Raw genomic sequence first — 22,756 nt, 5'->3', positions numbered from 1 at the left:
TATATTTTTTCAGTTTGACCACATTTCTGATCTACACAGTATGAACTGTAGTCTGGAATATGCACTTCTTTGTGCCTGACTAGCTTCATTCTTCTGGTTTCTGCTCTTGGTCTTTTGGCTGGTTCACATTTTGCAGTCTGCTGTTTATGGATAGAATTACTGAGGCAGAATATGTGATATCTGAAGGTAGCAGAGACCTGTAATTTTAGTTATTGCCTTAGCTGTTGGGTAGGGATGAACTAGTGAAGTGGGTCTGGGTAGGCTGGCCAGAATTAAAAATAATTTGGCTATAAGGAACAAGTTTCTATGCTTGTTCTTTGCCTTGGTATTTTCCGCTTCTTCAGAATATAAGGGCCAACTACCACTTTCTTCAGACATGCTGCAACGTCCGCCATGCCCAGTCATGCCTCTGCCAATAGGCAGCACTCCCGCATGAGACAGAAAGGTTACTGAAGATACTGCCTAGTGGAGTCCCAGGTTGAAGTCATACTTTGAGCTGGACATAGCAGTGGGCCTGTGATTACTTGAATAGCTGTTTCAACTTCAGAAGTGAAAGTGGTAAAACTGAATCCAAGAGCACCTTAAAGATTCCCCTCCTTTTATAGAGGAAGAAACTGAAGCTAAGAGCAGTTAAATGAATTTCTAAGACTCTTAACTATTAAGTGACACAGATTTTAAAATCTGGCCTTCTGACTCAAAGTCAAATTAATTTTTCCCCACCATGTCAGTAAATTGAGGGTGTATATGTGTGTGTCGTTTGTGGGGGGTGACTAGTTTACAGAGAATGGGGTTGTTGAGGCTTACCTGATTTCTAAGGTATTTTCCAGAGTTTTCCTCTGGTATATTCAGACTGTATTACAACAATATCTTCCTCACCCCCCTTTTTTTTTTTTTTTGGACAGGGTTTCCTCTCACCCAGGCTGGAGTGCAGTGATGTGATCACGGCCCACTGCAGCCTTGACTTACTGGGCTCAGGCAATTCTCCCACCTCAGCCTTCTGAGTAGCTGGGACCACAATTGTGTATCACCATGCCCACCTAAATTTTTGTACTCTTTGTAGAGACAGGGTTTTGCCATGTTGCCCAGGCTGGTCTCAAACTCCTGGGCTCAAGCAATCTGCCCACCTCAGCCTCCCAAAGTGCTGGGATTACAGGTGTGAGCCATGGCACCCAGCCATCTCCAGACTTTCATAATTTTCCTCACATATTGTACATACTTAATTATATTATTCAATTATATGTATAAAAAAGATAAGAGAGCAAGAATTCAACTATGTTGTATTACCAAGGCCTTTCTGTACCCAATCTCGCCTCATATTTTTTCTTTTTTTTTTTTTTTTTTTTTGAGACGGAGTCTTGCTCTGTCGCCCGGGCTGGAGTGCAGTGGCGCGATCTCAGCTCACTGCAAGCTCCGCCTCGTGGGTTCACGCCATTCTCCTGCCTCAGCCTCCTGAGTAGCTGGGACTACAGGCACCCACCACCACGCCCAGCTAATTTTTTGTATTTTTTAGTAGAGACGGGGTTTCACCATGTTAGCCAGGATGGTCTCGATCTCCTGACCTTGTGATCCACCTGCCTTGGCCTCCCAAAGTGCTGGGATTACAGGCGTGAGCCACCACACCCGGCCAATCATGTTTTTTCTTGTTACTAATTAAAATCATGATTCTCCTGGCATTCTTCATTTTGTTATACCTCACTTCCTTTTCCTTAGCAAGATCTTTGCCATAGAGTATGGAAACCAGGTTCCTTGCCAGTTAATCTGTATTGTGCTTTGTCATGTATTGTTACTAAACAGCTCAAGATCAAGGGGAAGAAATGTATATGAGGCTCAGTTCATGTTCAGTTTTTTTTTTTTCAGCATTGCAACATTGCCACTCATGATCATGAATGTAGCCCTGTGTCAGGTACTGAAGGTAATGGAAAAGGTATATAAGGTTGATCCCTGTACTCTTGTTGGGAACTTGAGTGGTATGAATAGAGAAGGTGAGTTCTTGGGGACAGAGGCTACAGTTTAGCAAGCTTTCCTATGCGGACCTTGGTAATTTCTTTACATTTTATAGACCAAAGAACAATCTTAACTTGCCCTTTTTTCTAAAGGCATTGTTTAAAAACTGTAATCAAATCATTGCAGTTTATGGCAAATGGCCTTTTTTAAAAAAAAAAAAAGCAATCTAAATCTTTTCTTCATCTTGGAAAAAGACTTCTCTTGGATTTCTGATAGAATATTTCCAGTATGCTATGTTATTGCAAGACAGTAACTTACAGCTAGACAAGAAAAATCAGCTTTGTTCAAAGTAAGAGTATAGCCTGTCCTTATAGTGTAATTTTTTTCTCACAGTTTTGTTTTATGGTTCCTTCAGTTTGAATATACAATTTATGAGCTCAAAGCCCAGGGCAGCAAAGGACCATGCTGAGTTAAATGGGGGCAGTAAGCTCTGGTGAGTGGGGAAAACTCCAAGCTACAATTGTTAGAGTCCCTAAGTCTGGAGGTCAGAGAAAGATGCACTGCCCCCAGTGTGTTCACATGACACCTAACAGATTATTAGGCTGGAAAGAGCAGGGCTTGGTAGTGGAGGGAGCAACCCAGCTCATCCAAGGAACCAAGTGGGGGCAGGGACAGGCGTAAATGCATAAGGGGTATGTTGTCACACAAATGTCTTATAATTAGAATATCTATCCCCAAAGCCCTGATCACTGAAGTCTTTAAATGAACCCTTTATTAAACTCTTCCATTATGCAGAGCTACAGATGGAGCTCTTACGGGTTTTGGGGACACCACTCAAGTCAGTTTTCAAGTTAGTTTGATAAGTTGCTATGACAGCAAACCCACTCTTCCTCTGAGAATGAATGCCTGCAATCTTAATACTACGTTAAGGTGTTTTTTTTTTTTTGTTTTTTTTTTTTTAAGTCCAATTTTGAACAATTTCCTGGATTCATTGTTCTTCGGGGTTATAGCTGGGGATTGGCAAATGAGTCTCGGTTATTTTTAAAACAGTTTTCTGAGTGGGTGAATGTGGAAGGGTGGGCATGGTATCAGATAAATGAGTGTGTGGGTATGCATGTATCTATATCAGTGAAAGCCAAAATAATTACTATCCTTAGTGCTTGGATTGGCACCATACTGTGTTTTAAATTGCAGATCTAAACAGAGTGCTAGTTCACAGGAAATTACATTCTCAGATTAAAGTAGCATTTTGTTGTGCAGAAAGCAGCAGGTTCCTTCCTTTCGTTCGCTTTCATTCATTCTTCCTTCCTTTCTTTCACATTTGTAAGTGCATTTAATACTCAACTGCTTGAGGAGAGAGGGGCATTGAGGGAGAGATGAATTTTGTCATGAATACTGGGGAATTGGTGTGATGTCACTGCAAGCTCTGTGTGATCGTAGGTGGTATTAGAGCTCCAGGAGCGAAAGCAGGGAGAGCAGTGGAGGAGAGACGATGTCGCTCTCAGACAAGCAGACAGCCTCTCTCACTGCCGCGTACGGTCAGCTCAGTAAGGGCAAGCCTGCAGAGTGCCGAATGGACTCCCCAAAAGAAATCAGTCAAGCCGGATTCGAATGGCAGAGGACAGAGGGCAAACTGAATGAAATTGGGCTGAATGTCAGCATGGACGGGCAACCGAAAGATGGGCTTGTGAAGAATGCCAGCTTCCTGGAGCAGAGCAAGCTCTGCTTTTTTGAGGGGAAGCTAGACAAAGAGCTGAGCATTGAAATGCAGGACAAGGACTGTCAAGCAGCCTCAGGTCACCTTGAGAGCAGGTATGTGATTTCAGAGACCTGCCATCCCTTGGAGGGGAACTCGGTACACCAGAAGACCTCCGAGTTCCATCTGGGACTCATAGAGGGGCCAGACAAAAACAAAACCATTCCAGTTCAGGGGAAGGTGGCAGGGAAGAATGGACTAGAGACCAAGAGCCAGTCAGATCTGGATTTCCCTGGGGCTGCTGACATCCCTACCAGATATGTTAAGGAGCAGGAAACCAGTGTTTGGAACCACAACTTTCATCCAGTGGCTCAAGGCTCTCTGGGCTCAAGGGAAGCAACTCCGGGAGAGATGGAGAATAGCATCACCCCTGGCTGCCCAGTGATTGGGGTGGTAAATGATAACTCTGAGCAGCTGAAGTGTGAGTCCCCACTCCTGGTGTCTCTAGCCCACCCAGCCCCCATTATTAAGCATTCACCCACCACCATTCCGCCAATCACTATGGTGTTCACCCAGGAACATTTGAATGCAAGCTGTCACATCAGAGACCATGATAAGGAGTTGGAGAAATTGAGTTCTACCGAGGAGGCTGTGCTCAACCAAGCCCCCCAGCAGAAAAAGGCAGTGCGCAGGGCCCTGTCTGAATGTTCTCACCTCTCAGTTCCCCCAGCTGTCAACCTTGCAGATAAGTACCCTGAACTCCCTGCCCGAGAAGAGCCTTCTTCTGGCCTGCTGCCTCCCCCTAGTAGCCCAATGCCTAGTCCTACACCTGGGAAACTGGGAGCTCCTGCTATGAAGCGCTCCATGACTGTGGGTGAGGAACAGACAGCTAGCTACAAATTGAGCCCTGGGAAACTGCCCATCTTGTCTACTAAAGAGATACCTCCTTTCATCTGTGAGGAACCAGTGGCCAAGAAGAGAGAAGAATTGGCTCACTTCAGCAACAGCAGCAGCAACTCTGGGAAGAAGGAACTCGGCACTGCTGGATTATATCTCCATAGTAAGCTGGAGCAGATTCCTGAAGGAAGCAGCAAGGAAAAAGGGCAGGAAGATTTTAGTGAAACTAGAATTGATTCATGCTCGCAGGTTTGCCAGCGAGGAGAGAAACAGCCAGGACAGACGGCTCTGGCAGGGAAGAAAGAAATTGAGGTCACTGCAACCCAGAGCACTCCATCGTTCCTGTTTGAAAAGCCCCCACGTGATGGTATGTTTCTAAATTTTGCCTCCATTGGGAACAAGCAGACAGCAAGGAAGGAACCAAAGTGACAGATTACCGGCAGAGCACTAAGCAGCTTTTTACAGCTGGGTTCTGTGACTGCCTGGGGAAAGCTTAATTCCCTTGTGTTGGAAGCTTGCTGGGAGTGAGGCAAGGAAGAGAACAAAGTGAATCTTACAGGGTCAAGCTGAATGTCTTGCTAGCATGACAGATAATGTGAATTGAGTATGCAAGTTTGGGGTGGAATGGGGTCAGAGAATGGTGGGTATAAAAACTAGACCCCCTTTCTTGACCTCATGTCACCCTGTCCAACCCATCCCCCATCCACCCAGCCCTCAGCTCCCTGTTGGTTTGAACCAGATGATTCCTGAGCTCTAAATCCTTCAATCCCAACTGATTGATTTCCTTGCTTGAAAATCTGTCACTTTATATAGATTCACAATGGGTTTATCAGCACTAACCTCCTCTCATTAAGTTGCACAATCTGGGTGGAAGCTCTGTTTTCTGTTTTTGCTTTTGAGAACGTTTTACTTTTGTTCAAACTGAAAAAGAGCCCTTTAAAGCTAGCTATTTAATATTCTTTCTGTGTTCTTCATGTTTGACCCAATCTTGCTTCTAGTTTTCTCTTTTTGTATGTGTTTTGAGAGGATTTGTGGGGAGAAAAAGAAGAAAGAGAAAGCAGGGAGAGAAGGAGAGACTTGCAACCTAATAAACAGCTAAATTTTGCGGTCTTTGTGACAGCCTTTTGTGTCTTTCTTCCTGGCCCTTTCTTTTCTTCCCCATCTCCCATCCCCCCACAGCTCTTATTGTGGTGGTCTAAAAAAGCTTGTGTTTCTCGGAGTCCAGTTTGAGCACAAAGGGCCATAATTCACAAACTTGTAAATGGGGATTTAAAACATGTGTTTTGCTTGTTTAAAAAAAAATAGTCTTGTTTCCTGGGACTTGTTTTCTCTAATATTTATTACTCTCCGTATATTTTTATGAAATTTTACTTTTTTTCTTTGAAAGTAAGAAATGGTATTTTCTAGGGGAGTGGTAAGTAGAAGACATACAGATGTTTTGAGTTTTTGTTTTTTTATGGAGATAAAAAACATTTTTTGTTTTTTATGGAGATAAAAAGCACGTTTTTTTATGGAGGCAAAGAAGCTTAATAGTTCCTCTTTGATTTCTTATGACTCCAGAATTACAAGCATTCAGGTGTCCCATGCTGTTGCTTCCTTCTAGCTGTGACAGAACTGTAAGCTCTTCCTGGACAGGACTTTGTCCTCTTTTTCTTGATCCCCAGGTGCTTTGTTCAGTACCACATACCTTCTAGGTGATCATGAGTGAAGACTTTGTTTCAGAACAAGTTCTTTCTAATTCAGACTAACAGAAGTTTGTGCTAATAGAAAAAAATTTCAGATGACTGACAAATCCACCAATCCATTCACCCGATAAATGTTTAAATGCTGACTCTGCTAACCACTCTGTAGATAAAACTTTTATATGAAGATTGTTTCATTTAACATGCCTACCATTTGCATTCACTATCTAGGCACTGGAAATTATCCTTATCCTCAAGCAACTTTCGATCCAGTTGGAGGACTGGGAGGCAGAGGGAGGGTTGTGAATTGTGGAAACATTTTGGAGGAAGTCACATTTGAGGTGGGCCTTGGAACCCTGGGATGCCAAATAATGCGGAGGGAAAGCCTTCCAGGCAAGGGAACTCATATTAAACAAAGGTATGAAGCCTAGACAGCTCATGTTAGGTAAAAGAACAATGGAGGAATCTCAGGGCATCCAGTCACAGGAAATGTGGCCAGGCTGCTGCCATTGTGTATATCTCTCTTGGGACCTCTGCTTCTCCCTGCACATGTGCTCCATTCTCTTTCCTTTAAAAATCTGTATTTCTTCTGTCATCTCTTTTTGCTTCCCTTGTAACTCTGCCCAGGACAGAATAGCATTGAGTTGCCATGGTTTGAGCTCTGTGGCCAGCTTTGTTACCACCATATATGTCAGGGTTCCGATGTTGCATGACTGTCATTTCCATGTCTTTGTCTATACTGACAATGAGTGAGTAATTATATCTTATTGGCTCAGCTTGGTCCAGTCAACTCTATACCAGGTCCCATAGCCTTCTTAACCAATCTGAGCCATTTAGACCCACCCGCTTCATTCACCTTGAGGCTTCTCTAAAGGAGAGAGTATAGGTTAAGGAAATATTCCAAAGCCGTCTTTACATATGTGACAAGAAATAATGGGAGAAAATTCTAGAAAGTTGTTTGGAATCCAATCTTGCTAAGCTTCAAATGTCCCACTGAAAAGTTTAAAGCTTACTACTGTGTCTGGAATTGGTGGGTTCTTGGTCTTACTGACTTCAAGAATGAAGCCACGGACCCTCGCGGTGAGTGTTACAGCTCTTAAGGTGGTGCGTCTGGAGTCTGTCCCTTCTGATGTTCAGATGTGTTCGGAGTTTCTTCCTTCTGGTGGGTTCGTGGTCTCGCTGGCTCAGGAGTGAAGCTGCAGACCTTGGCAGTGAGTGTTACAGCTCTTAAGGCAGCGCGTCTGGAGTTGTTCGTTCCTCCCGGTGGGTTCGTGGTCTCGCTGGGCTCAGGAGTGAAGCTGCAGATCTTCACGGTGAGTGTTACAGCTCATAAAAGCAGAGTGGACCCAAAGAGTGAGCAGTAGCAAGATTTATTGCAAAGAACGAAAGAACAAAGCTTCCACAGTGTGGAAGGGGACCTGAGCGGGTTACCAGTGCTGGCTTGGGCAGCCTGCTTTTATTCTCTTATCTGGCCCCACCCACATCCTGCTGATTGGTAGAGCCGAGTGGCCTGTTTTGTCAGGGCGCTGATTGGTGCGTTTACAATCCCTGAGCTAGATACAAAGGTTCTCCGCATCCCCATCAGATTAGTTAGATACAGAGTTTCGACACACAGGTTCTCCAAGGCCCCACCAGAGCAGCTAGATACAGAGTGTCGATTGGTGCACTCACAAACCTTGAGCTAAACACAGGGTGCTGATTGGTGTGTTTACAAACCTTGAGCTAGATGCAGAGGTTCTCCAAGGCCCCACCAGAGCAGCTAGATACAGAGTGTCGACTGGTGCATTCACAAACCTTGAGCTAAACGCAGGGTGCTGATTGGTGTGTTTACAAACCTTGAGCTAGATACAGAGTGCCGATTGGTGTATTTACAATCCCTGAGCTAGACATAAAGGTTTTCCAAGGCCCCACCAGAGCAGCTAGATACAGAGTGTCGATTGGTGGATTCACAAACCTTGAGCTAAACACAGGGTGCTGATTGGTGTATTTACAATCCCTGAGCTAGATATAAAGACTCTCCACGTCCCCACCAGACTCAGGAGCCCAGCTGGGTTCACCTAGTGGATCTCGCACTGGGGCTGCAGGTGGAGCTGCCTGCCAGTCCTGCGCCGTGGTGCGTTCGCATTCCTCAGCCTTTGGGTAGTCGATGGGACTGGGCGCCGTGGAGCAGGGGGTGGTGCTTGTCGGGGAGGCTCGGGCCGCACAGGAGCCCATGGAGGGGTGGGAGGCTGAGGCATGGCAGGCTGCAGGTCCCGAGCCCTGCCCCGCGGGAAAGCAGCTAAGGCTCAGTGAGAAATCGAGTGCAGCACTTATGGGCCGGCACTGCTGGGGGACTCAGTACACCCTCTGCAGCCACTGGCCCGGGTGCTAAGTCCCCCATTGCCCGGGGCCAGCAGGGCTGGCTGGCTGCTCCGAGTGCGGGGCCCACCAAGCCCACGCCCACCCGGAACTCCAGCTGGCCCGCAAGTGCTGCGCGCAGCCCCTGTTCCTGCTCGCGCCTCTCCTTCCACACCTCCCTGCAAGCTGAGGGAGCTGGCTCTGGCCTTGGCCAGCCCAGAAAGGGGGTCCCACAGTGCAGCGGCGGGCCAAAGGGCCCCTCAAGTGCCGCCAAAGTGGGAACCCAGGCAGAGGAGGTGCCGAGAGCAAGCGAGGGCTCTGAGAACTGCCAGCACGCTGTCACCTCTCACTACCATGTTCTGAAACTGTGGTGACTGCCTATGATAGCAGATAAAGTAGCTCCAGGTCAGCTTTAGGAAGATTTACTTGTTCTCAGTAAGTGTGATGAACTGGAAGACAAAGAGTTGAAAGCAAACAATCCTGTTAGAAATTTGATTCAGGTAGTGGCAGATGAAACGCTGAGGATATGAGAGGGGAAATATAACAGGTGAAGATAAAGTGAAACTGGAATTTGGAAGGTGTGTGAGAAAAAGGAATTGAAGGTCATGCTGTGATGTGAGGCTGGTTTTCCCAGCCAGTGGTAGTATAGGTAATGGAAAGACCCAACAGAAGAGCACAGTTCATTGAAGGAGTTAATAAGTTCCACTTCAGACATTGCTTTTGTGAAACTCTGGGGATATGTGGGTGGTGGTCTCTAGAAATTGCCTGATAGCTGGGCTTGGTGGCTTATGCCTGTAATCTCAGCACTTGGGGAGGCCTTGGCAGGCAGATTACTTGAGGCCAGGAGTTTGAGACCAGCCTGAGCAACATGGCAAAAAACCCATCTCTATGAAAAAATACAAAAATTAGGTGGGCACAGTGGCATGTACCTATAGTCCCAACTATTTGGGAGGCTGAGGTGGGAGGATTGCTCGAGCCCAAAAGGACAAGGCTGCAGTGAGCCAAGATCATGCCACTGTGCTCCAGCCTGGGAGATAGATCAAGATCAGTTCTCAAAACAAACAACAAAAAAGAAGTTGCCTTATATATCCATGAGACAAGGGAAAGGGCTTGGTGAGAGCTACCTTCTGGGAGAGAGAAAGCAGTTTCTGCTTATGCACAGTTACATTTATTTGTATAGATTGAGTTACTGCATGCCTGTATCATAGACAATGCGACTTTATGAAATATGTTGTTTACTGAAAAATGCTGAACTTATTGAAAAATATTTATAGTGGTCTGGGGCCAGTGGCAGCTAGTTACACAAGTAAGATCTTCTTTGAGCTTGCTGTAGAACAAAGGCATTAGCCGGGCGCGGTGGCTCACGCCCGTAATCCCAGCACTTTGGGAGGCCGAGGCGGGCGGATCATGAGGTCAGGAGATCGAGACCATCCTGGCTAACACAGCGAAACCCCAACTCTACTAAAAATGCAAAGAATTAGTTGGGCGTGGTGGCAGGCGCCTGTAGTCCCGGCTACTAGGGAGGCTGAGGCAGGAGAATGGCATGAACCCAGGAGGCGGAGCTTGCAGTGAGCCGAGATAGCGCCACTGCACTCCAGCCTGGGTGACAGAGCGAGATTCCATCTCAAAAAAAAAAAAAAAAGAACAAAGGCGTTAACAAATTTGCACAGTTGTTGGCTATGGTTTTTCCCCATTACATTTTTAAAACTAGAAAAATACTCAGTTTTTGACTAAAAGTACATATGGTTCAAACATCAAAAAGTACAAAGTGCTCTCCATTACAAAAACCTCCTACCAAGACAAGATGGTATCATCTCATTGTTTTCTGCTCCTCCCCTGTAAATACAACTAAATAGTCTGGAAATAATTGAAGATAATTCCATAAAAGAATATGAGGTAGAAAGAAGGCAAACCTGGTAGGGCTCTCAGGACTTGAGGAATGGCAATACAGTGAATTCCCTGGGACTGATGATTGATTGATTGATTGATTGATGGTAGAGATGGGATCTTGCTGTGTTGCCCAGGCTAGCCTTGACCTCTTGACCTCAAGTGATCCTCCTTGCTTGACCTCCCAAAGTGCTGGTAATACAGGCATGAGTCACTGCGTCCATCCCCTGGGTTTTCTTTTTGTCTCCTACATATCCCTGGCTGGGCACTGGAGAGGCCTGTAACCTGGAATTACCAACAGGCATAGACTGAAAAGAAAAGGAAAGGAAAAAAGAAAACAAATAGAGAAAATCTGTTCTCTATTGCCAAAAAAACAAGAAAGAAAAAAACCCAGCAAAGACCTAATGGTGAGCCCTGTTTCACTACCCATCCCCAGCAGTGGACTCAGTCTGCCTGCAGGTACAGTGTCAATGCAGCCCATAAGGGCCTTCCTGTTGTCCACTCCATACTCAGCAGAAGCTATAGGCCTGGTCCGCCCACATCACCAGCAACTGCAGGGAGGCCTGTCCCCTACCAGGTAACAGCACCAGTGGCTTCTATAGCCCTGGTGTCTTGTAATCCTCTACCCAGGGGCAGGAGACTTTCGTAGGTTTCAGAACCTCTACTTCCTTCCCCTTAGCAAGAGAAAGCCCCCGAGGTAGGTGTTTCCTGCTCCCAGCAACCCCAGCAGAGATCAAACAGGAGGTCTGCCTGGGTCCCAGGCAGCCAGAGAGCAGTCCAGAGGAAGCTCTCTATTCTATGGTTCCAGCATCACTCAGCCCCTATGTGCTGACACTGGGTGACCCAGGTAAGTCCCTACAGCCCTTTCAGGCAGTACCAAAAGGGATTAGTTAGAACCTTAGCAGAACCAGAACACAACAGGCCATAAATGCATTGCAAGGGCTCTAGAAACCAAATTGTCATCAGAACTACAGTCATAACCTGTAGACTAAATATAAACAGGGTGATTGCATGCTAAAGTACAAAATCAGAATTTTAAAGCAGCCATCATAAAAGTGCTTTAACAAGCAATTATGAATTCTCTTGAAACAAATGAAAACTAAAAACCTCAGTAAAGAAATAGAAGTTACATAAAAAGAACCAAATGTTCATTGTCAATATGAAAAATATAATAATTAAAATTAAAAACTTCAATGGGCTCAGCAGCAGACTGCAGATAACAGAGGACAGAATCAGTGAAGTTGAGGACAGATCAATAGGATTTATTCAATCTGAACAACAGACGAAAAAATGGTCTACAAGGAAAAAACATATCTTCAGACCCATAGGACAATAACAAAAGATCTAACATTTGTATCATCAGAATCGCAGGAGAGGAGCAAGGATGCAAGGCTGAACAACTGTTCAAAGAAATAATGACAACAAACATCCCAAATTTGACAAAAGACAAAACTTACAGATTCAAGCAACTGAACAAATACCAAATAGGATAAATGTGAAGAAATCATGCCATGACTTTTCATAATTAAACTTTTATAAACTAAAGACAAAAATCTGTAAAAAAAGCAAAGAGATATGATGCATTAGGGAAACAGCAATTTTTTTTTTAACCTTCCTTATGGTGCTGAGGAAACAGCATTTAAATGACAGCCTGTTCCTTATCAGAAACTGGGGAATGCAAAAAGAAGTGGCACAACATTTTTCAAGTGCCAAAAGAAAAGAACTGTCAACTGCAAATTATTTGGTAAAACAATCCATCAGGAATGAAGGGGAAATAAATAAAAAAGACATTTTTAGATAAAGGAAAACTAAGAATTTGTTGCTAGTAGACATACCCTTAGAGAATGGCTAATGGAGGCTCTCCAAAAAAATAAGATATGGTAACAGAAGGAGACTTGGAATTTCAGAAATAAAAGAACAACAATGGAATAGGTAAAAATATGGAAATAGCTGGGTATGGTGGCTCATGCCTGTAATCCCAGCACTTTGGGAGGCCAAGGCGGGTGGATCATCTGAGGTCAGGAGTTCGAGACCAGCCTGACCGACATGGAGAAACCCCCGTCTCTACTAAAAATACAAAATTAGCCGGGCGTGGTGACGCATACCTGTAATCCCAGCTACTCAGGAAGGCTGAGGCAGGAGAATCGCTTGAACCCGGGAGGTGGAGATTGTGGTGAGCCATGCCACTGCACTCCAGCCTGAGCAACAAGAGCAAAACTCGGTCTCCAAAAAAAAAAGGAATATAATAGACTTATCTCCTCATGAATTTTTTAAAGTCATAAATCATATTTGAAGCACAAATTGTAATGCCATCTGATGTAGTGCTTAATCTATGAAGAGGAAACACTTAAGACATATCTTAGGGCTGGGCGCAGTGGCTCACACCTGTAATCCCACCACTTTTGGAGACCAAGGTGGGTGGATGACCTGAGGCCAGGAGTTTGAGACCAGCCTGGGCAACATGACGAAACCCCATCTCTACTAAAGATAAAAAGAAAAATTAGCCAAGCATGGTAGCGCACACGTGTAATCCCAGCTGCTTGGTTGGCTGAGGCATGAGAATCACTTGAACCTGGGAGGCAGAGGTTGCAGTGAGCCGAGATTGTGCCACTACACTCCAACCTGGACGACAGAGTGAGACTCTGTCTTTAAAAAAAAAAATTAAAGTAGGGAGAAAATAAAGGATCCTAAATGGAAGTAAGGTTCCAGTAGGTCACTCAAAGTAGTAAAACATAGCTGGGTGTGGTGGTGTGCATCTGTAGTCCCAACTACTCAGGAGGCTGAAGACGGCAGGATCACTTGAGCCCAGAGTTTGAGACCGGCCTGAGCAGCACAGTGAGACCCCATCTCTAGAGAAAAAAACAGTAGTAGAACATTGATACCAGTTTGTTGTATGTATATTGTAATACCTAGAGCAACCACTAAGAAAACTATACAGAGCAATATACTCAAAAGCTTTTTTTTAATAAAAATAGAATTCTAAGAAATGTTCAGGTAACCTTGGGTGAGATGTAATTTGAAAAAATGAAAAAAGGAAATTAAAAATGTTCAGGTAACCAACAGGAAGGCAGGAAAGTGAAACAGAAATGAGAAAAAGAGAGAACAAATAAAAAATAAAATATCAGACTTAAGCCCTAACATAGCAGTAATTATTTTACTTTATTTCATTTATTTTTTTATTTACTGAGATGGAGTTTCACTCTTGTCACCCAGGCTGGAGTGCAGTGGTACAATCTCAGATCACTGCAACCTTCACTTCCCAGGTTCAAGCGATTCTCCTGCCTCAGCCTCCCAAGTAGCTGGGATTACAGGCGCCCACCACAACGCCCGGCTAATTTATGTATTTTTAGTAGAGATGGGGTTTCACCCTGTTGGCCAGGCTGATCTCCAACTCCTGACTTCAGGTGATAAGCCCACCTCGGCCTCCCAAAGTGCTGAATGGATTACAGGCGTGAGCCACTGTACCTGGCCATCAGGAATTATTTTAGAAGCAACTGGTCTGAGTACTACAATTAAAAGACAAAGATTGGAAGAGTATATTATTTTTAAAAAATGACTCAAGTAGGCCAGGTACAGTGGCTCCTGCTTGTAATCCCTTTAGGAGGCTGAGGCAGAAGGATCACTTGAGCCTAGGAGTTCGAGACCAGCCTGAGCAACACAGGGAGACCCCATCTCTACAAATAATTTTAAAATTAGCCAGGCATGGTGGCACATGCCTGTGGTCCTAGCTATTCAGGAGCTGAGGTAGGAGGATCACTTGAACCGAGGAGGTAGAAGCTACAGTGAGTACAGTCAGCCATGATCACACCTGTCTTAAAAAGAAAAAAAAATTGCCCAAGTATATGCTATGTACAAGAAATGCATAACAAACATAAGGACATAGGTAGGTTGAAAGTTAAAAGATGGAAAGAAATATATCATGTTAACAATTTTTTAAAGTAGCAGTAGCTATATATAATGATTATTTATGCATATATATATATATATATATATATATATAGAGTTGTTTTTTCTTGTTGCCCAGGCTGGAGTGCAGTGGCCTGATCATAGCTCACAGCAGGCTTGACTCGCTGGGCTCAAGCAATCTTCCCACCTCAGCCTCCCAAGTATCTGAGTCTTATAGGCATATACCACCATGCCCTGCTAATTTTCTTTCGATTTTTGTAGAGAGGAAGTCTCACTTTGTTGCCCAGGCTAGTCTCAAACTGCTGGCCTCAAGTGATCCTCTGCCTCAGCCTCCCAAAGTGCTGGGATTAAAGATTACGTGTCCTGGAGTGACTATACTAATATCAGACAAAGTAGATGTCGGAGAAAAGAATAAAGGATCAATCCCACTAAGATTGATCCTTACATTTACAAAACTTAGCAATTCTAAATGTATACACACCAAAAAACAGAGCATCAAGATATATGAAACAAAAACTGACAGAGCTAAAAGGAGAAGTACACAAAGTCACAATTACAGTTAGGGACTTCTGTATCCCACTATGAACAGTTGATAGAACTACTAGACAGAATGTTAGTAAAGATGTAACAGTGCCATCAAACAACAAAATCTCATAAACATTGATGGAAATTCCACTCAGTGACAGAATGTACATTCTTCTCAGGTGTCCATTAAACACTCACCAAGATGGATCTTGGGTCATAAAACCAACTTGAATCAATTTAAAAGATTGAAATTATGATGGGGCATGGTGGTTTGTGCCTATAATCCCAGCACTTTGGGAAGCTGATGTGGGAGGACTGCTTGAGACCGGTCAGTTTGGGCCACATGGCAAGACCTCCATCTCTTCAAAAAAATTTTTTTTGTAAATTATTCAGGTATGGTGGCACGTACCAGTAGTCCCAGCTACTTGGAAGGCTGAGGCATTAGGGTCTCTTGAGCCCAGGAGTTCCAGGTGGCAGTGAGGTGTGATCACGCCACTGTACTGCAGCCTAGGCAACAGATTTCATCTCTTAAAAAAAAATAAAAAAAAAAACTGAAATTGGAATTATTTCAGGTATACAAGGTTAGTGCAATAATCAAAAGTAATTGTCAGCCAGGTGTGGTGGCTCACACCTGTAATCCCAACATTTTGGGAGGCCGAGGCAGGCGGATCACGAGGTCAGGAGATGGAGACCACCCTGGCTAACGTGGTGAAACCCCATCTCTACTAAAAATGCAAAAAAAAAAAAAAAAAAAAAATTAGCCAGGTGTGGTGGCGGGTACCTGTAGTCCCAGCTACTTGGGAGGCTGAGGCAGGAGAATGGCAGGAGGCGGAGCTTGCAGTGAGCTGAGATCACACCACTGCACTCCAGCCTGGGTGACAAAGTGAGACTCCATCTCAAAAAAAAAAAGGTAATCTGTTATAGTCTGAAGAAAATAAATTGTAAACACAGAAAAATCGTTTAACAGAATCAAATAGCCATTCATGTTAAAACTCTCAGCAAAGTAGGAATAGAGAGGAACTTATTTAACTTGACAAAGAGCGTCTACAGAAAGCCTACAGCTAACATCATATTTAATGGTGAATAAGTGAATACTTTCTATCTAAGATTGGGAACAAGGCAAGGATGTCTACTTGCACCACTCTTTTAAATATAGTGTACTGGAAGTTACTATAGAGATGGAGAACATAGTAGTTGCCATATATTTAGGGATTGGAAAGGGGATTGGGTAGATATGGCTATAGAGGGGTAACATGAAGAAGCCCTATTGATTGTAACCAGCCACTCCAGGCCAGGTAATCTGTAATCCCAGCACTTTGGGAGGCTAAGGTGGTGGTGGTGGTTACACAAAGCTACACTTGTTAAAGTTGCATAGCACTACACACACACACAAACACACACACACACAAATGAGTGCATGTAAAGTGAAAAATCTGAGTAGGCTCTGTGGGTTGTCTCCGTTTCTTGGTTTTGATAGTATACTGTATTTACGTAGGATATCAACACTTGGGGAGACTGGGTAAAAGGGTACACAGGGACCTTCCCTATGTATTTCTTTGCAACTTCCTATGAATCTGTAATTATTTCTCAAAGTTTTAAGCCTCCTAACCTCCCCAGTTTTGTGTCCCATCCTTTCCCTCAAAAACGTTGTTCTGTTTAATTACAATCCTTTCAAAAATTCTTTTAAAATGCATATATAAGTGTATTTGCAATATCTTTTCCCTCATCCCTTTTCAAGACAAATAGTTTCACATTATACTTATGCTTTGTTGTTTTTTTTTCACTTAATAGAGACCATTGCATAGTAATCATAAAAGAATTTCTCCATGCTTTATTTTTTCACATTCAGAGATTACATTGATATTTCTACCATAATAACCAGTTTTCTATTAACGGACTTCTGGGTTGTTCTTTTGCTTTTAGAAACAATGATCTGGTGGAAACCTTGCACATTTACTATTTGGCTGGTGTGTAAATACACTTCTAGGATAAATTACTAGAAATTGGTTTTCTAGATTAGAATTTATCTGTCTTTGTAATTTTCAGACAATGACACTGCCAGGCAGCCCTGCCTATGGGTCATACAGTTCACATACCTACCAAGTATATTTCCCTATATTATTCTCAGTAGTTATTTTAAAATTTTAGGACTTTTGACAATATGTTAATATTAAAATGGCATTTCAGGCCAGGCATGGTGGTTCATGCCTGTAATCCCAGCACTTTGGGAGGCTGAGGTGGGTGGATCACTTGAAGTCAGGAGTTTGAGACCAGCCTGGCCAACATGGTGAAACCCTTTCTCTACTAAAAATACAGAAATTAGCTGGGTGTGGTGGTGCATGCTTGTAATCTAGCTACTTGGGAGGCTGAGGCAGGAGAATTGTTTGAATGGGGAGACAGAGGTTGCAGTGAGCCGAGATCGCAGCATTGCACTACAGCCTGGGTGACAGATCAAGACTTTGTCTCAAAAAATAAAATGGCATTTCAGTGGGTTTTTTTTATTTTTCTTATACTTAACATTGTACATCTTTTCATAGTTTCAAAAAACTTTGTATCTCTTTTCTATAAAGTCTGTTCATATTGTTTTGCATTTTCCCAGTGGATTATTGGCCTTTGTAGCAGTTACTGATTTGTGGGAGTAATTTATAGAATAAGCTCTTTGTCTTTGGTATGAGGGTCAAGTATTTTTTCTGTTTGTCATTTGCCTTTTGACTTTTATTATAGTGTTGTGTCTTATTTTGTTTTTTGCCACATTGAAGTTTTTAATTTTTCTTTAGTCAAACTTATCTCTTGTGGCCTCTTGACTTTGTGCCAGTTAGAAATGCCTTCCCCCACAACAAGGTTATACATTTCACAGTATTTTAATGCTCTCAGGTATAGTCCTATTGAAATCCAGAGTAACCTCTCCACAGAGAGGAGGCTATGTTGCCTTAGGCAGGAGACTTTATTTCTGGCCCTGAGTCTGGTTCCATGGGTCTCCTTGGCCTTGTTGAAAATCTGGGTCACTGTTAGAACTGGATCAGGTTAATCTCACATCCTCCATAAAGTGGTTCTTTATAGGGAAAGGAAGGAAAGGGAGTCATTGAATGATCTTCTGGCTCTTATCCCATCTCACAGCAACCTTTATTCCAAAGATAGACTGGTAGAAGAGGTTTTTGTCCTATTGCTTGGAGAGCTAGTGGTTGGAAGACAGAGTCCCTTTGGTCTCTAGGGAAGGGAAACCAAACTTAAAGGACCATTTCTTTCCACTGATCATTTGTGCATGTGTCCCTTAGACTGCTTCTCCACAGGGTCAGGCTCCCTGAATCTGAGGAATCTAAAACTGTCCTCTATCACAATGAGAACTTGGGAGGCTTGTCCACATTTCAGCAGCACAACCCTGTGGACTTTTTTCAGAATGAAGTGCTAGTTAGTGGTCTGTCTTTGCTAAACCTTGTATTTTCAAAATGGGCGTGAAAAATGTTTGCTTAGCATAATTCCCACTCACCCTCTCCCCTTAGGAATAGCCAGGCCAGAAGAAGGAAGGCCTGTGGTGAGTGGGACCGGAAATGACATCACCACCCCACCGAACAAGGAGCTCCCACCAAGCCCAGAGAAGAAAACAAAGGTAGGTGCCAGAATGGTGGTTATCTTCTACTGCCATAATTTTTAAACGGAGTATCTTCTGCTGTTATTGCTTGAATCACGAATGAAATTTCTTTTTTCTGAGCTGTTATTGTCCTTCCTCATGTTTGGACATGCTTAGAAAATATCTTGTATTCTCATTTACCACAGTGGCCTAAACCAACTTTAAAATCTCAGCCTTTGACCCTATTATCTTATATATCTGTAAAAAATGTTCTGTAGAGGCCGGGCATGGTGGCTCATGCCTGTAATCTCAGCACTTTGGGAGGCCAAAGCGGGCGGATCACATCAGGAGATGGAGACCATCCTGACCAACATGGTGAAATCCCATCTCTACTAAAAATACTAAAATTAGCTGGGCGTGGTGATGCATACCTGTAATCCCAGCTACTCAGGAGGCTGAGGCAGGAGGATTGCTTGAACCAAGGAGTTGGAGGTTGCGGTGAGCCGAGATCATGCCACTGCACTGGGCTCCATCTCAAAAAAAAAAAAAAAAAAAAAAAGTTCTGTAGAGATTGTTTCAACTTCCCTTAACAACAACAAAAAGGACAATTGCAAAAATATTCTGAAATAAATTCTGAATTATTTGCTATTATCTCAGCGTTAGATGAAAGAAAAAAAAAGATTCTGAAATATCCATTCATGAAAAGAGAATGCAGATTTTGAAGGTGGATCATATAGCTTCAGATGCATAACTAGTACTTATTGCAAAGTTCAAAAGCCACACTGTAGGCTGTGGCTGCTATTGTCCCATCAAGATACAGGTAGTTTCAGCATGTTGTCCAGGGTCTTCAAAAAATTAAAAAGTTATTAAAAAAAAATACAGGTAATAATGGCTGAATGAATAGCCACCAAAAGTTAGTTAATTATTAAGAGTTAATTGTTTTACTGAATTAAATCTTCAGGTGCCAAACTGCCAGAATTTGTGCCACTATCATTAAGAAACTATTCCCAGGCCAGGCGCGGTGGCTCACGCCTGTAATCCCAGCACCTTGGGAGGCCGAGGCGGGCAGATCACAAGGTCAGGAGATCGAGGCCATCCTGGCTAAAACGGTGAAACCCCGTCTTTATTAAAAATACAAAAAATTAGCTGGGCGTGGTGGCACACGCTGGTAGTCCCAGCTACTTGGGAGGCTGAGGCAGGAGAATCGCTTGAACCTGGGAGGCAGAGCTTGCAGTGAGCCGAGATCGCCACTGCACTCCAGCCTGGGCGACAGAGAGAGACTCCATCTCAAAAAAAAAAAAAAAAGAAAAAGAAAAAGAAAAAGAAACTATTCCCCATTTTCTTTCTCTATCCTGGTTTCATTCCATTATTTATTGAGCTCAGAAGAAAGAAATGCTAATTTTAAGTTGCATCTATCCTCATTGCTTATAATTTTACTTTGAATTGTGCAATTTATACTTTTTTTAATTTGTTTTTATTCTTGTCTGTGTGTTTGATGTTGCCCTTTAAAAAATAAAAATAAAAAATAAACAACAATCAACCTAAAGCCTTTGGCCACAACTCAACCTGCAAAGACTTCAACATCGAAAGCCAAAACACAGCCCACTTCTCTCCCTAAGCAGCCAGCTCCCACCACCATTGGTGGGTTGAATAAAAAACCCATGAGCCTTGCTTCAGGCTTAGTACCAGCTGCCCCACCCAAACGCCCTGCCGTCGCCTCTGCCAGGCCTTCCATCTTACCTTCAAAAGACGTGAAGCCAAAGGTAAGTGGTCACCTAACTACTGTGCCGAGGAAAATTGTTCCCCTGAGTGTCAGATAGACAGATCCTTGTTGCTAACAGACAACAGAATCAGGCTGGTGGAATTGGGAAAAGGCAAGGGAAATGGGGGGGAGGGTGATTTGAAAATTGGCATGGCTACTCTGGACGCGCTGCCTATGGGTTAGCCCTGCTCCACAAGGAGCAGCCAAAAAAAGAAAAAAAAAAAAGGAAATCAATTTGGGGCCCATTGATGCAGACATTAACATTTTGAAGCCCTTTTATGCTCTTACCTTTCCCTTCCCTGTTTGGAGGTAATACTCCATCTACTTAGGTTCTTCCTCCTTTCTCTCAACTACCTACTCTTTACCTATTTAAGCACTTATTAACCAGTTTCCTCTACTCCACATACCAATTAAATATTCTTTTTTGGTATAATTCCCACATCAAATGTAATTCTTTGTCTTTCCCTGTTATCATCCTGCAGAAGTTTTATCCATTACTATTGTGATATAACTAGTTCTTCCAGCTTATCTCAGCATGTTCCAGCATGATGTGATAACTTACTTTGCTTTGGGCATTAGGCCACCTCTCACTGAGCTACTTCTGAAGTCATCCAGTTTTCCAGGTCACCCACGGTTTCTGTATTGCCCAGAAACTGGTCACATTTGGAGCAGCATTAGTGTTACAGAATTGCTCCAGGAGGAGAGGATAGTGGAGGCTGTGGCTGCATTCCTTAACATCTTGTGTTATTTGAGAAGGGCCTTTAGGTCAGCCTGATAGTACTCTTTAAATTCATGGTACGAAATAGTTTCCCATGTTAAAATGTCAGTTTTTAATTTAATATGGTGAAGAAAACTGTGGAACCTAGGAGTTGAAGTCTAGGCTGAAGCCCTGGCCAAGAAACTGAAAAATCCTCTCATAAACTAGTAATGATAAAATCTTGTAAAGCTTTCTCTCTGATCCTCATTTATCCAGTTGGTTGCTTTTCTTGATCTTTAGAAAACAATAGGTTTGAATAAGAGGGCAGAGGGGAGGTGCCTGGAGCCCTGGCAGCAGGTCCTCCCTGTTGCTTATTCAGCAGCGGCTTCTGGGGGGTGACAGAGGAGAGTAGGAAGGAGAGGTGTCTAGTGAAATTTCACTCTATAATAATCATATAAATGAAGTGTAGTGTACTAGTTGCTGTATATACATGAACTTTTTTTTAATTTTTATTTTTTTGAGATGGAGCCTCGCTCTGTCACCCAGGCTGGAATGCAGTGGCACAATCTGGGCTCATTGCGACCTCCACCTCCCAGGTTCAAGCATCTCTTGTGCCTCAGCCTCCCGAGTAGCTGGGATTACAGGCACCCGCCACCACGCCTGGCTAATTTTTTGTATTTTTAGTAGAGCTGGGGATTCACCACATTGGCCAGGCTGGTCTCGAACTCCTGACCTCAGGTGATCCGCCTGCCTCGGCCTCCCAAAGTGCTGGGATTACAGGCATGAGCCACCGTACCAGTCCTGTTCTAATCTCTTTTATCCAGATGAGGAAATAAAGCTCAGAGAGGCCCAGCGATTTGCCAAATAGCACACTTAGAATTAAGGGGCCAAACCAGGACTGCAGCTCAGGCTTCTGACCCAGATTTGGCCAGTGGCCTCTTCATCTGCAGCTTATTTTGGTAGAAAGATTTGTAGAGACAGAGAGAGAAAAACCTATTCAGAAAAAATAAGTAGATTATGATTCTGGCAGAGAAGAAAATGTAAATTGGGAAACAGCAGAATAGCTCCAGTTAACTTCTGCAGGTTTTTGAAGCCAAGAGCCTGACATCTAAAAGATGCAACATCCTTTTGAGATTTCTATCCCACATAACTTTTTTCTAACTTATTTTATCATTATTACCCTCATGGCAAAATAATAAGACTATGCTAGATTATTCTGAATAATAGTCATAGTCTTAAAATTTTGATGCACATCCCAGAGAGCATCTGGTTTAGTCCTCAAATTTTAGAGCAATAGAAAAGGGAATCCTCTGGCCAAAATCCTACATGTTTCCAGCAGAGCTGGTAGCAGAACCACTTCCCCTGATTCCAGCCTTAGCGTTCTTCACACCATACTTAAGGCCTTTATTTGTGGAAATTGTCATTACCCTACATTCGCAGAGTTAGACTTTATTTGATTGGATGCCAGCCCTTAATTTCTAAGTACCTCCTTAGCTGATTTTTCCATTTAACGATATCCTGCTTGTCACTACCTACATACTGCCCTCTTTATAGCCACTTCTCTTGGAGGAAGAGAGCTGAGCCCACTGTGTCTGTGATTTGGCATACTCTCTTTTGTAATGTGGTAATTTGTTTATCAAAATAGTGTCTTCATCCCCTATCCCCGTAGAAACCAGGCTAAATTGATTCTTTCCCTTATTCACTAGAGACGTCATTCTCAGCCTCCATGTAAAAGGAACTAGAGTGACCCAGATGCCAAGCATCTATACTTGAGAGACTTTTTCCCTTTTGCTTTCAGACTGTAGCTGTGATATCAGTGCTCTTTATCCCTTCTGTTGATCAGGCCTGCCTCTTC

The 22,756-nt window shown here is 43.4% G+C and overlaps 1 protein-coding gene across 50 annotated transcripts in view; it reads left to right on the top strand.

Annotated features, from left to right (window-relative positions):
* Nucleotides 1-22,756, top strand: part of MAP4 (microtubule associated protein 4) — a 229,206-nt gene that overhangs the window by 184,060 nt on the left and 22,390 nt on the right. For 45 of the 50 annotated variants that reach the window (XM_063602309.1, XM_055109833.3, XM_055109828.3 and 42 more), the window contains 2 exons: nucleotides 18,375-18,481; nucleotides 19,990-20,205. In XM_063602309.1, the coding sequence (XP_063458379.1) occupies nucleotides 18,375-18,481; nucleotides 19,990-20,205 (323 nt within the window). The remainder of the gene's footprint in view (nucleotides 1-18,374; nucleotides 18,482-19,989; nucleotides 20,206-22,756) is intronic. The other 5 variants (XM_057301737.2, XM_057301736.2, XM_057301733.2 and 2 more) reach the window with 1 other exon arrangement.

Source organism: Pan paniscus, chromosome 2 (genome assembly GCF_029289425.2).
Source record: "Pan paniscus chromosome 2, NHGRI_mPanPan1-v2.0_pri, whole genome shotgun sequence".
NCBI classification, from domain to species: domain Eukaryota; kingdom Metazoa; phylum Chordata; class Mammalia; order Primates; family Hominidae; genus Pan; species Pan paniscus.
Note: the sequence above shows the minus strand (reverse complement) of the source record. Positions and strands in the feature narration are given on the sequence as shown.